Source organism: Amblyomma mixtum, chromosome 8 (genome assembly GCF_055824585.1).
Source record: "Amblyomma mixtum isolate Tamu chromosome 8, ASM5582458v1, whole genome shotgun sequence".
In the NCBI taxonomy this organism is placed as follows: domain Eukaryota; kingdom Metazoa; phylum Arthropoda; class Arachnida; order Ixodida; family Ixodidae; genus Amblyomma; species Amblyomma mixtum.
In genome coordinates, this window is record NC_143019.1 from 14,967,134 (window position 1) to 14,982,185 (window position 15,052).

The following is a 15,052-nucleotide window of genomic DNA, read 5'->3' on the forward strand; positions in this document are numbered from 1 at the left end:
TTTGGGTGAGTTGGTGCATAGTGATTTAGCAAAAAGTTATACTAGTGCGAATACAGACAGCTACAGGGAGACGGTATACGCACACACCTTTGGTTCCCTGTATCTCCTTGCGGTTGTCTGTGCTTGCGCAGCAACTTTTTGCTAAAGTTGAAGATCCTAACACGTGTGGGCATGCTGTGGCGCTTTGACAGTGTTTGCACCACTACGTAACAACTAATTTATTGCACTCTTGTCAATGCTTGCTGTATGAACAAGCAAAGCAAGACTGCCGTGTAACTTTGCGCAGAGCAACTTTCATGGTACGGCAAGCCGTCTCAATGAGGAGACCCTGGGTGGCCAGGTGAAAGCGGGCATGGCCCAGTACCTGGCCCTGGAAATCACCCGGGGAAATGGAAGGGACAACCGTGCCATCGGGAAGTACCTGCCATGGCTGTACCACCCACCCTCTTCACTGCAGCAAGGGTGCGTTGCCCGCCAAGTGAAGACCACGTAGAGCTCCTTCGGGAAAACAGGAACAAACGAAATTGCGAATGTGAACGTGGCATTTCACTGCTGCCAATAGCTCAGTATTGCTATCTTGCTGTGACAGAGGTGCAGAGTCTACAATACAAGGGACATTTGAAGCAGTGCCCTGGAGTCAGACAGTTTGAGGCCAGTGTGAGATAAAATAAAGTTAGCTCATTATGCCAAGGACATCACCTTCACATGGAGTGAAAGTCACTCGAAGCTGTTGATGAGTTCATTTTTAGTTTAGACTGCAATTTACTAGCCTGCGGTTTTTGGCAAAGCAACTGTCAATTCAAGGATAACATGTTCTTTTTTTTTTTTTCATCTGAAGAGTTTTGAGAAGCCAGTCTAGCTTTCTTTTTCACTGGCATAGCTCATCTAGGTATTAACTGTAGTCTTTATCGCAGGGTAAATAAACCTGTCATTCAAGAAAAGTTGACCAGAACGAAGTGAAACTAATAAGGTGCAGCTAAAGTTTAATTACTTTGACTTTACCTTGCAGAAAGTGTGCAGTCGTGTAAAATTCGTCATATGCGTTCCAGCAGCAGCTGCTTGAAGGCTAATGGTAAAGCTTGAAATGATCTGGAGGCTGTGTAGCAAGTGGCAAAAAGACAAAGACAAGTGCGGCATTCAGAGACCAGTGCAGCATGGCTTACACAACTGGCGGAACTTGATGACTGTTGAGTTGAAATTAAGAGACAGAACAAATAGACTTCGGTTAGACATGTAATGCATGTTGGGTAAAAGAGCAAATATGCAAAAGAAGGAGAATGTAAGACCAGCAGATAGCTGAGGAAAGATGTAAAGATCCGTAATAAGGGAGTAATTACTCATTGACGTCCACCCGAGCGCAGCAATACGGCCACAAAGGAAAGCTATAAGCTATGCCATCCCGGTTAGCTCAATTGGTAGAGCGACTGCTCCGGTGTAGCGGTGGTCCTGGGTTCGAACCCCGGACCAGGACGAATTTTTCTTTAACTACGAAGTTTCTGAGAAAGCTGTATAGCTTTCCTTTGTGGCCGTATGGCTGCGCTCGGGTGGATGTCAATGAGTAATTACTCCCTTATTACAAATCTACTCCACCTTGGGGGATTCCCCTAAATATTTGGTCAACGATGTAAAGATCCACAGGGACAGGTTGCTTGTGGCCAGCACGAGGGAGGGGTAACTAAAGATTGCTGCGAGGAGTATGCTTCCTGCAGTGGACTTAATCAAGCTGACGATGATGATGATCACTGTCACGTGGACAGCCCCAGTGGCTGCTGGGGCTGTCCAAAGCTCCCGGGAGTGCAGTTGAAGTGAATGGCATGCTGTGCAGTCCCAAGGAGTTCATTGACTGTGTGGCCCACATCCGGCTGCTGTCGTGGCTCCTGGTCGGGGCCCTGATGCACAGCGCCCTGCTTGGCAACACTGCGAACCTGGTGTGCCAGCCCATACCACTGGAAGCCAATGGCCACATAGCCGACCACATCCAAGTCATCCTGGCCGGCTTCGCCGAGCAGTCCAAGGCAAGTGCTGCATTGCAACAAGTTTTTGACACGAGGGAACAGCCCAGAGATGGAACGAGGGCAAAGTTATTCTTTTTCTTTTTCGTGTCTGCTGTCCCAGTGTTGTTTCTTCATTTTGAAGTCTATGTGCAACCTAGCAATTCTTTAACAGTATCACCCGAGTGTCAAAGTTGCAGCCATACAGCAGCGTGTGACAAAGCGAGGTGGATGGGAGTACACACTTGTGCACAAAGTGGATTGTGTTTACAGGCAGTTTTGCTGCTGTATAGTGTCACGGAGCGCTGTACGGCTGTTTATTGGACATTCAGATGATACTGTTAAATAACTGCCTGGGTGTACCTGACAGTACATATAAGCAGCCCTTTGCAGCTGTTTTCTATGCACAGTGATTAGCAAAGCTGAAACTCACAGTGTTAGGAGAGCATAGTTTTGATATTTTGCATTAAGTTTTCGAACTGGTGATGTGAAAATTATATCTAAAACGCTCAGGCAACTAAGTTAAGATGGGGGTTAGGAGTCAGGAAGAAGTCCATGCCCTGGAAACATGACTTGAGAAGTTTTTTTTTTTTTCTCAAGTTTGCCTTTTGTCATTATATTCCATGGCACAGTTAGCTTTGAACAAGATAACATATCCTGCAATTTGCATATCAGTGTGATCTGTGACCTGTTTTTGTGTTTCAGGCTTCTGTCCTGCACATGTCATCGCTGTTTCATGCATTCATTCTCTGTCAGGCAAGTATGGATTTGATGTTTTACAGAATGTTTCCTGCGTAAATTTATTCTGCAGCCTGATGTATGGAGGACGCATTGCATGTGTCCTCTAGTGCATCTGGCAAAATAAGGCGAAAAGAGCTGAATGTATACTGCAACCATTGGGAGGCCAGTAATGATCGCTTATGCTGCACTTACTGAATGTTGTGGTCATTTTGGCGCCTGGCAGAACTGCTCATTCCACTGTTAGTCATGTGATGCCTTCAACGTTTTCAATGAATGTGGTTGTTAGCTTACAATGAAAATTTTATGTATAGTTTGTACAGCGTATTGAAAATTTTATGAATAGTTTGTATAGCGTATTGTTTCTGCTGCTTAGCTAATACCACTTGAAAAAAAAAATGTATGAAGTAATTCAGCTCATCAAGCCTTTTATTACGAACAGGTACAAAAGGAATTTTGCTTTTATTATTTGGAATGATTTATTTTCTAACCAAGGTAGGCTTGCTACAGTTTATTTCATACATCATTCATTTACTCTTTAAAAAGTGGGTTAGGGTGCCTAACTAACATTTACAGTGTTTTGCACATATTCACTGCACTTTTTCGCAAGAAAGATGTCTTTAATGAAGCTGCTTGTAACTGCTGTGCTCTTTACAAAGTTGGTGACATCAGCTGTGCTGTCATTATGGTAACCCTGGTGTTCACATTCTAGGGGGTATTTATTTTGACACCAGAGGCTAGGTCTCATTTAGATCGGTCATTTGATTCAACCAAAACATGGACAACTAGTTAAGCCAACATACTCTAGCTAACATTGCAATGGTGAAATGCAGTTTTTTGTTGTTTCATGCAAGTATTTCACACAATCTCTGATAGCATCAGCAGGGGTTTTCCTGTTTCTGCTTTGTATCTGCCTATGAAAGTTCTCACGCATAGGAAGTTAGTCTAAAAGTATCTCGTACAGTTTATTCTACAATGTACTATCAGGGACAAAAATTTGCAGGGCATGAGGTCTTGTAAAAACATTTATTGTAGCTCCACCTCGCTGCCCAGTCGCCTGATATTGCATGAAGGTATTAAAGGCCTAAATACTCCTTCCTCTGGTAACAATGTCAGTGAAGTGAAGCTGTAATAAGCGTTTCTCCAAGAACTCGCATCCCACAAACATTTGTCCTCGATAGTACCAGCATAATCAAAATTTGCTGTGTTGTTTCTTTTAATAAGTCTGTGCGCACAAACTGTGTGTTTTGGTGAAGTTAATATCACTGAACATTTTGTGTAGCCTTTAGAGCAATTCACAAAACTAAACAGATTTCTATACTTGAATTCTCTCAAGCAGCAATTTGCTGCTAAAAATAGAAGAGAAGCAAATCTTCCTTTTCTTGTGGCGAAATCAGGCATCTCTTTGTTAGGCACCGGTATGTATCCTTGTGTAAAACTATAACAAAGCACTGAAAAAGCTCTGTCTTACCACCCGGACCTGAATGTAAAATGTTTGAGGAGTTTCTTTGTCTTTACTCTATGTAAGCCCTCAAAAACAGACGTGCCTTGTAGCAGCCTTGGCAGGTTGGCTTACAACTAGTGCTCACTTTATTCATAAATATTTGGTGTGAAATTAACCACACACTGTGACACTTTGGAAACCAAGCATGTCTTCAGTTAATCATAAATGCGGTTGTGCAAATTTTCTTCTGTGCGTTGAACTTTCGTTACAGCTGTGGACCATGTATTGCGAACACATGGTGTCGCTGAACCCTCCGGGCAGTGAACAGAGCCAGCTGTGTACCCTGACGCTGACGGACTTCTGGATCAAGATCACTCCAGGCATCCTTCAACTTGTGTGCCACTCCAGAGTGGCAAGTGGTTTTCCTGCTCTATGTGAACTGTACATGACCTACCGCTGTGTTCCTTTGCTGTTCACTTATGAATTGTACTGCTCAGCGCAGAGCGACCTTAATTTATTTTTTCTGTCTCTTCCTCTGCAGGCAATAATGCGTGCTTACATGGTTAATTGAGTGCGTGATATATTGTTTCACTTGTGGATTCGAAGCAGCTTGCTTTTAATTCATGAGTGAAATATTTGATCCCACCGGCAATTGACCAGGTGGACGTGCGCTCTCAGCCATGGAGAAAAGAGAATTCCTTGTGAAAGAATCCTAGTGCGGACACTGTATTTAACATGGCAGGACACAGCTCTAAATTGTGTTAACAATGGAGGGTGGCCAGGTGTCTCCAGTGCTCATTTAGGGTTGGGCTAGGCTTCTAAATTATGGACTGGCATCTAGTGAGGCATCAAGCAAGAGATGCTCATCTAGACAGGTGGTACTTACTTCAGCTTACCTTGCCTTGGTTTCTGCTTAAGTTAGTTATTGTTTGTAGTTTTGTAGGCAACTGTGTAGGTGGCGCAGCTCTTGCTGTGACTTTTCACCCTAGAATTAAGTGAAAAGTTAGGGAGTTCTCTTTTCTTTTCCCGCTTGCAACCAGCCCAGTTATTCTCCCGATTTCTTCTTTGAGGAAAGCACTCGTGCCCAAAAATTATTACATACAGCTTTAAGTACACAATGAGTGCAGTCAATATAAATAGATCACAGCTTTTTTCTTTTTTGTTTTTCTTATTGCTATGAAGCCTGCACAGAGAGGCTAGCATTGCCATTTACGACTGTTGGTGCTGACTGGGTAGCGCTGAAGTGGCAGGTGGCAGTTAAATTAATGATTGGTCACAAGAAGTTGCTCGAGAAGAACAACGCGGGTATCACAAGCCCCACCGTTGGGAGCACCTGCCATCGCAGGGAAGTGGCGCATCGCTTAACCACTATATCACTGCACCAGAAGTGGTGTGAAAAGTTCTAGGGGTCTATGAATGTAGAGTCCAGAATGACCAATTCTGCATACAGGGACCAACCCTCTAAGCGATCACATCACAGACTTAAAGGTGCACTGAAGAGGAATCTTAACTCGTCTTTTTGCCGCAGGTACTCAATCTACACGTTCCGAGCATTCTTAGAAACTTCGACTTATTGCCCTGTGTGGCTGATTTCCGTAATTAAATCGAATTAACGCCCGGCTCCCGCCTTTTTTTTTTTTAATTCTGCCTCGTACGGTGGGCAAGTCGACCAACGCGTGGAGTGCCTTTCAGCCAGCTCCGTGAAGGCTTTGCTTTCGCTTTATTTTGTTTTTTAGGTTTCCGTGTATAAATAGATTCATTCGCAGGTAATATAGCTGCAAAATAGGCCCGCAGAAATAAAAATACGTGCTGACTATTTGCTACTACGGATTACCACGTATTACTCCGCCGATGGCAGAGCGGCAAGTCTCCACGGAGCTGGCTTAAAGGCACTCCACACATTGGTCGACTCCGCCCACCGTACGGGGAGAATTCAAAGGAAAAAGCGGGAGCCGGACGTTAATCCGATTTAATTAGGGAAATCGGCCACATGGGGCAATAAGTTTCAGTTTCTAAGAATGCTCGGGAACGTGTAGATTGAGTCCCCGCGGCAAAAAGACGAGTTCAGATTCCTCTTCACTGCACCTTTAAGGCAGAGCTTAAGTGTCCCCTACAATTTTTTTCAATTTTCGCTTTTGCCGTTGGTGATTAAGGCATTACGCTGTGCATCACTACTGTATGTGTCATGGTTAGTGGTGGCTTGGCTCCCAAATGCTTGCCAAGCGCTGTGCCTGCATGACACAGTTTTGGGAGAACAAGTGTCCAACCACAGCTTCAAGCTTGAGCACGCTTTTCCCAGCTTCTTCTTCTCCCCACTCGCTTTTGTGCATTTCGCTTCAGTGGTGACTGTCTCTTGTTGTTTGGCTCCTCTTTCTCTCTCTCTCTCCCTCCCTCTCTGCTTGTTTGCGCCCTCTCCCGGATGCTTGCAGGAAGGCCACTCTCAGGTGTGCACGCCACATTTGTCTTGCACTAGTAGACGCTCTCTCCCGTCTGTGCATTCTCTCACCCCGAGCTTTCTGCCGCACAGCAGCTTACCTGTGCTTCTTACTGCAAGAAGTAAAGACTCTGTGTCGTTGTTTCAAAATTTCATTTACTTTTTGCTCTAATTGCAAAATATATGCAAGTGCAGCATAGTGTATATTGTAACAACAGCGAAGACACTGAAGCGCTATGTGCGTGTGAAAGTGAACGATGATCACAGAGGTCTTTCTCGCATGCATATAGTTCTTCAACGCCTGCACAGCTGTTACAGTACAGTAAAACCCCGTTAACACGCTGTTGGCTGGTGCAGAGGATAAGTGCACTCTTCGTTAGTACACCTTAACTGACTACAACAAACTTGCCATTTTTCACCCTCTTAAAGTAAAGAAAAATTGAGGCACAATAAATTTTCTATGAATACATGTATGTGCACTTTATTTGTATCCCGCCGACCAGGAGTCGGTCATTCTCAGTTACTGCCATGGTGACTGTGTAGTGACAGCAGTCTTGAAATCAGTGAGACTGGGAGCAAGCTTATTCATGAGGCCTCTTCTTTGCGCTTTGCACTGCAGCACATGTCACAAGGCCGCAACACATCCGCAATGCAACTGTACGTACAGTGCGAGGTTACACGGGCTGTATGGGGCAATGAAGTGGCCGACGCTTCCTGGGCTTTCTGTTGACATGGACATCGCCACACTCATCGAAACATGGCCAAAATGGCCGCAATGTTGTATTGCCGCAGTCCGCACATCGATAGTGCTTTTTGGAAAGGCGGAAAATGTGTTGCATCACAGCCCGGTGTCAGCCGAACTGGGACGGACAGTACATGTTAATCAGTGGGCATTTCATGAGCCACTATGCACGCTTAAGCGGTAAGCCAATACATAGGTTTGTATGGTGGCTAGCTGGGGAATTCTCACAACTACGTTTTAATCGCAACTACTTGTTAAGCGGGTACACATTAACGAGATTTTACTGTACATCAGTCTTTATTTACTGTACATCAGTCTATGTAAGTCAGTCTTTATTTCAGACGTGTACTACAAAAATGAGAAGGGAAAGAAAATAACTTGTGAAAGATTTTGTAAGCTTGTGAAAGATTCTATTAACAGGCTGCATAGCAACATAAAGTGATACAATGACAGAAAGGCATCGGGCAATTACATCGTGTTATTGGGATACTGAAGACAAATTGAAGTTGGTTTGTATCAATTGATTACTGCATTCTAATGACAAAGACGCTATGTGCACTGGAAAGGGAGCATTTATAAGTTACAAAAATTTAAAAAAAAATGAAATACAGGAGTCACCATCACCGGTCATTTTCACAAGTAAAGAACAGTGATGGCAAGACAGATTTTTTTTTTGTATGCAAGTCCGTCAAAGCGGTATTCGTAGACTCCTTTCAGTCTTGATTTTATGAATCTGAATCAAGTGGCAGGGAAGAAAAAAGTTATATTTTAAATGTAGTTTTCCCAGCAATAAATGTGTGTTCTGCTACCAAACGAACACCAACATAGCAAGAAAGAACCACTGAACTGATTTTTACCAAGAACAAAACCTAGATTGAGTTGTCCACAGTGTCTTTTTAATGGTTGTGACCTTTTCTTTTGGTTATTTTATTAGGCATTCTTTCATATTCTAACTGCTGAAAGCAAATAGCTGTTTATTTAGAAGCACACCTACTAGCTCCTAGTAGGCTATAGCTACTGGCTATAGCCGAGTCACTTTGGGACATTAAACCCCCATGAACCTACTAGCTCACACTTTTATGATGTATTTGAATCAATGATCCGGAGCAGCTCTCCGCATCCATGAAGGAGCAAGATATCTATCATGGTTCAATCAGAACTCAGGACCTGAATCAAAACCGCTCATTGAAACATACTGTTTGGTTTTGTAGAGCGAAAAAACTTCCTCCGGATTGCCAATTGGAATACACCGTTAGCTGCGCTTTGTGAGAAGCACTGAAATTTGCAATAGGTTGTGCTGCTGAACATTAGCTCAGATTTTGATGAGTGGGGACTGAGGTGGGATACAAAAAAGAATTGTTTGCTACCCTTGGCTCATAGGACACAATCAAGGGGTGCATTAATGTTGAAAATATGACGTGCAAATGAAGAGCCATGCTTCTGAAGCTACTGTGCAGAACTTGTGTAGTTGACAACTTTCCACATTGCTAGGCACATTATAAAAACAGTGCCAATTAACTGTCGGCTGCACGCTTTCTGTGTGCTTGCAACTTGTATGTGTTGCAGTATTGCAACATATACATATTTATACATATTAAATATTGTACATATTTGGATGTTTGGCAAATTTTCAGTCTTCATCATCATCATCATTTATTTTACCCTTAAAGGCTTCTGTTGAGGCATTAATTACATAAGGGGGGGGGGGGGACAAAGCAAATGCAACTGAGAATAATACGGTAATACAACAAAACATAATGCAATACAATAAAATGAAAAATGATACATCACAATACAACGTTGGTCAATAATGAAGGGCAAAAGGCTGAATTAGGCGGTAACAACAACAACAAGAAAAAGAATAAGTGTAACTGGGTGAAGTTTGAGACAAATATGGGCAATATTTTTTATTCAGTACAGTGATTAATTAATGCCTGTCAAAATTTAGTAGCGTCGCGCTCGTTAACAATGTAGTCGGGTAGCAGGTTGCAATTTTCTATTGCAGTTGGAAGAAAATATTTATTAAATGCCAAGGTCGATCCATGTATACGTTGAATGCTGAGGAGGTTAAACAGGCGGCGCGGTGTTCTGATGGGAGCTAGTAATAATGTGTCACGAAGATCAGGAAAATTGTAATATAATTTATGAAAGAGGCAGAGTCGGGCGATTTTCCGTCAGAGCTCTAGTGGCTGGATGTTAAGTGCAGATTTAATCCTGGTTTTACTGTTGTGTCTATTGTAATTTGAGGATATTTAACTGGCTGCTCGGTTTTGAATGGCTTCTAAGGTGTTAATTAAGTATGCTTGGTGTGGATTCTATATAGCCGCTGTATAATCAAGTATGGTACGAGTGAATGTTTCGTATGCTGAGTTTACAAAACATTTTTTCTTAATTTTTTTTTTTTTCATAGCTGGCAGAAATGGTGAGCCTACATTTTTTGAGCTTGATGGAGGCACTGCTGGAGTGCAACTCTACAGTCCTCGCAAGGGTAAGTGCGGTTTGAAGCGCGCTGCGGGCATCGTTTAATTACTGGAATGACATTTATCTGCACTTCGTTTTTGCAGCTCCTTCCGATGTGGACACCTGTGCTGTACAGCTATCAAGGACAGGTACGAAACGTTATGAGCCCGTGGGCATCACAACTATGCAAGAGGTTCCGTGGGAATTTGGGCTTTATCCAACACTTTGCATACAGAGAATTCCGTTTTTATGTGCGGGAATTTAAAAAATTCCTGTGAGCAAACTACTGGCCTAATCGGGAGCAAACTTCGCTCACGGGGTAGCATATTATGGTCTACGTTATTTGAGATGTAATTAAACGTCGGTACTTGCCTGCATTTCCTGAAATTAAGAAGAAACTGCTGTCAACTGCGAGTAAAGCTGTCGCAGACGAGAGCTATACGCGAGCCGAACAGCTGGTTTGACAGGGCACGCCATCTGCCGGAAGGTGAGGCAAACGCGTCAAACCAGCTGTTCGGCTCGCGTATAGCTCTCGTCTGCGACAGCTTTACTCGCAGTTGACAGCAGTTTCTTCTTAATTTCAGGAAATGCAGGCAAGTACCGACGTTTAATTACATCTCAAATAACGTAGACCATAATATGCTACCCCGTGAGCGAAGTTTGCTCTCGATTAGACCAGTAGTTTGCTCACAGGAATTTTTTAAATTCCCGCACATAAAAACGGAATTCTCTGTATATCTTGGTATGTATATACTACCAGTGTGCCCTAGTGTAGATTGGGAAGTCAGAAAAAGCCTACTTTTAGACATAACTGCAAGGGCTCAGGATCTCTATATGGGCATTGTAGCTAGAAGCTCCCATATCCGTATCCATGTCTATATCCATAATATCATGGCATTATGGACGTATATGGGCAGTAACACATTTACACTATTGCATCATACCCTTCAAGCGGAGCTTAAAGTGTCCCCTTCAATTTTTCTGCCTCATTGTTGAATTGTATCCGAATGCAGTCGAACTCAGGTACATCGAACTCGAAGGGGATCGCGAAATAGTTTGATATGTAAAAATGCTAGTAGGTAAGCTTGTCTGTACTGTACCAATAAGAATACATTGCACCCATGCTAGAGATATGTGCACAAGTTTTGACAATGAGTTTCTAGGTATAGCCTGCTTCGCACCAAAGCTGCTGCAGGTGCTTCTTTCGAACTATCCAATGCCTATCACAAGGTCTCTAACCCTGTTACTAGTACACTAGAAATAGAATAATCTCTCATTCATATTAAAGTACCGTTGTCTTCTCAATTTCTTTGACACCGAAACACCATGCGAGAGTTGCTGCAAGGCTTTACTTGGTTATGGTGGCTTCACCGCATGACAGCGATGTGGTGTGGAAAATGAATACTTATTAGAGACTGAAGGCCAACCTCAAGCACACCTCACATTCACTTCATCATGAGCTTACACAACGATAGCGCCACCAGCAGGTGCCTTAAGCCATGCAGCCGACCTGTCTCAGTGCACGGAAAGGGATCGAAGTATGCCGTTAGAAAAAGTGGTGCTTGCAGAGGTGCGACGTACAGTTCAGTATATTGAGCGGCCAGTGAAATTGTAGTTCGATATACAGTGTAACTTTTCTATACTTTTACATAGAATTTTCAAGGGTATAATTCGTGTGTTCGATATAGTCAGTAATTTGAAATGTTGATATGTTCGATGTATCCGCAGTTGGCTCTATAGCATGAGTTAATTGCGTAAACTGCGATTTGGAGACAGCAGGGCCAACGATACCGTGTGCCTTACTGCTGCAGTTGCCGAGCCAGTTGAAGGTGCGGCTGCAGGCGTGCCTCGACTGGCTTCCACCGGTGCAGACACGGGAAGAGGCCACCTTTGTGAGCAGCAACTTCCTGAAGTGGTTACAACGAATCCAGTTCAAGATGGGCCAGATCGAACTTCAGTCCTCGGCCGCCACCCAGTTCTATTCTGTCTGAATTCACCCTCACGCGTCTTCCATGGCCACCCAGCAATTCAGTTCTGGGTTTCCTCATGCATGTTCATAGATATGAACGCTCCATGGCTACGCGTTTTGTCAAAAGGCTGGTGGCGTGCACTCGTTATGGAAAGTTTATTTCCAACACTGAAGAGCCACCACTAGAAGGTACTCAATGGGCACTGCTATTCTCTTGGACGTCCCATGGACATCCTAAACGTCCACAGGACGTCCAAAGAAGTTTCAGTGCTCATTGGGTGGTCAGTGTTTAGCACTTAAAGGCTTTGACCATGGAAAATAGTGGTGAGGCAGTGAAATTTCGACTGCTTGACTTCCTCTCTTGTGCTGATGTGACATGAAATTAACTTTTCGAGCAACCAGCTACAGTGTGTGTCAAGCCAGAATAAGAAGTAAGCAATAATGCAAAATGTTATTGATGGATTAATGTAATCGATAAAGGGTCGCAATCTTTAAAAGTCACATGCTGCATTGAACAGCTTTTTCAAACCTTTGTCTTTTTAAGATTTCTTTGGCAGTTTTTGCAAGGATTTTCTGTTGATACCAACACTAGTGCCATCAATGCCAAATTTTTCCTGTGTATATTGTCCTTTCGGAACTGTTCTATGTGTAACACACATTTTCAAGAAGAGCAAGGTTGCTGTGCTGAAAAAACATGAGATAAGATAATAGTTGTGCACGCGAGGAGAAGGCACTTTTATACAGCTCTGAACTGTGAATTAGGCAGTGGTAGGTTGTGGGCTTGATGCATCAGCCTAAGATAGTTTTCAGAGGGGATGATTACCTACTTCATTCTCCTCCCACTTTTAAGTTGATGGGCATTTCTAACCACTTTTTTTTTTTTTTCAATGAAACAAGGACATTTTCAATGGTTCTCATAAAGGTGGGCTGCATGGCCCCGAGCTATCTGTCGTTGGCCACCTACCTGGGTCATCAGCTGACCTTTGTGTCGGGAAGCTTGCTACCACGAAGGCTTCGTCAGAGACGTTTGCCACACTTTTTCCGTAGCTTTATGCATATAGGTAAGCAGGTTTTTCTCTATGGATGTTATTTCTGCTGCTAGTTTGTTCTGGTATGGACATGGCTACTAGATGTCATTACTGCTTACGCTTTCAACACTAGGAATATTTTATAGGCTCACCTTTTAAGCTTTGTCTTTTGAAAGCTACCAGTTTTGTGCGTGGTTAGATATGGTGGCATCTGAGTGAGTTGAGGAGTTGATGGACCATATGAGGGATCAAGGTTGCCTTCACCAGGTGTTAACTAACCTCATGGCTCCAACTCAAACTAAACTTAAGTGCAAGTGCCCAGTGGGCGATTACAACATGGACTGTCAAGTGCCAAATGTTATGCAAGGCATCAATGAAGTGTACATTTTTTTCATGAGTTATTTATTACAACTTGTACATGGCTCAGAGTTTGGCTAATCACATCTTGTTTTCCTCATGTCATTGCCATGAATGTGCAGGTGAGGCTTGTGAAGGGGACTTAAATTATCCTTAAAAGCACAAAATCATGTGGACTTACTGCATATTTGGTTGTACCGAGGAAAAAGATTGCTACTTGTCTGTTGCATCTGCAGAACAGATCAGGGTCTCTTTTTTTTACTGAGACAGTAGCTTTCCAGGTTGCCATCATTGTTTGAATTTTTTACTTTGCTCCAGTACCTCTGGCATTAAATCAGAAGGAAACTGAATGCAAGATAATAATTAAGGTAATTTGTGATCACCAGAAAAGGCTATTGCCCACACATCTAAAATGGTACTGGAGCTTTTGCTGTGCTTACTAAACTTAAAATGGAAACAGTTCAGTTTATACTACAGAGTGACAATTGCTAAATTATGTTTAGTTTTTTTGGTGGGTCATGTAAGAATGTTTAATATAACACCTTCTGTGTTAAATTTTTCTTCATGTTGAAAAGATTTCACTTTAGTGTTCATATAACTTCATATCTGTAGCATTCAAGCATTGAGAGGGCAATGGCTGCAAAAATGATTTTTTTTTTTACTTTGAAACTGCAGTGTAATTAGAATGATTGCTATAATAATCTTCTGAATATTTCTTTCTTATGTTTCCAAATCATAGAATTAGGCCTCTTAATAATGTGGTCGCTTACTGCTTTAGTCTGTAACAAACTTCAAAGCGCTCAAGAAACTTATTTGAGAAATTATTACATCTTGTGTCAAGTTAGGCTATGCCACGTTAGTAGGAATGCGAGTCGAGAGAAAAAACATTTTTGCTTGACTACCTTTAGAAGTGTATGTGCTGTAGTGTGTATTTGCGTGTTAAACAACTTTATCATTGCTGGCGGTTTTTGTTCGTTGTTAGTAGAGCTTTGCTGTATACAAATTGTGTCAGAGGTTGCAAAAATGTTACTGAGTGCAGCTATGCAAATGTTGTCATTTTTCTGCTGAGAGTGTTATTATGATATGTCTTGGATTTTGTGGTTATACTCGCAGCTGTCAGTTATGTATCAGTGAGTACAGTTTTGCGCAAAATAAACGTTTAGGTGCTACATACGTAAGCTAATCCGTGCTCTTTTATTCACACATCGCTACCGTACGCAAGTGCTGCGGAGGACTTTGTTTGACGTGGTGGGTGATTTGTTTATGCACCGTTTATGCACATTTCATACCACTCAATTGCAAACTGCAAGCAATGTTTGAAGGGACCCTGAAATGATCTCGATGGGCACATTCTAGAGCATTAGATCTGTAGAGGTGGTCTTTGTAGGTATTCAAGTCATTTGAAAGCTCTGCGTGCACCCTATAATTTAGAAATAATTTTAATAATGGTGTGTCGCACCAAATAGGGCGACACACCTCACCGCACTTCCCCTACAAGCTCCAGCCTTCAAGCTCGACCTGGGAATCTTTAACGTACACTGGCATCACACAGCATACGGGCACATTTGTATTTCGCCTCCATTGAAACGTGGCTGCTACTATACCTGTAATGGTATCCGCAGAGTGCAGAAGTTCGGCAGTAAGAGCAATAAATGGCATCCATGAAAGCGGCTTTGACAGATTCGCTGAAGTTTTAAGCCTGGTAATGAGAAAAGCCAGCCGCGCCTGTATGTGCATGGAGATGGTACAAAAAAAAATTGGTGGCAATTTAGAGTTGCTAAGCAGGAAATATTGTGCAAAAACAGTTTTGTGCAGGTGGACACCAATGTGCCCCATATGTCCACTGACTCAGGGAGCCAGTTATACTCCTTTCCTTTCCTCAAAATCAA

General features: G+C 42.7%; 1 protein-coding gene across 1 annotated transcript in view; it reads left to right on the plus strand.

Moving 5' to 3' along the window:
- unc79 (UNC-79 domain-containing protein) overlaps positions 1 to 14,336 on the plus strand; it is an 82,811-nt gene extending 68,475 nt beyond the window's left edge. The window contains exons 52-58 of the mRNA XM_089556579.1: positions 287 to 462; positions 1,826 to 2,015; positions 2,697 to 2,747; positions 4,445 to 4,585; positions 9,760 to 9,837; positions 9,914 to 9,958; positions 11,621 to 14,336. Of these exons, the coding sequence (XP_089412705.1) occupies positions 287 to 462; positions 1,826 to 2,015; positions 2,697 to 2,747; positions 4,445 to 4,585; positions 9,760 to 9,837; positions 9,914 to 9,958; positions 11,621 to 11,800 (861 nt within the window). The 3' untranslated portion in view covers positions 11,801 to 14,336. The remainder of the gene's footprint in view (positions 1 to 286; positions 463 to 1,825; positions 2,016 to 2,696; positions 2,748 to 4,444; positions 4,586 to 9,759; positions 9,838 to 9,913; positions 9,959 to 11,620) is intronic.
- Positions 14,337 to 15,052: the final 716 nt, after the last annotated feature.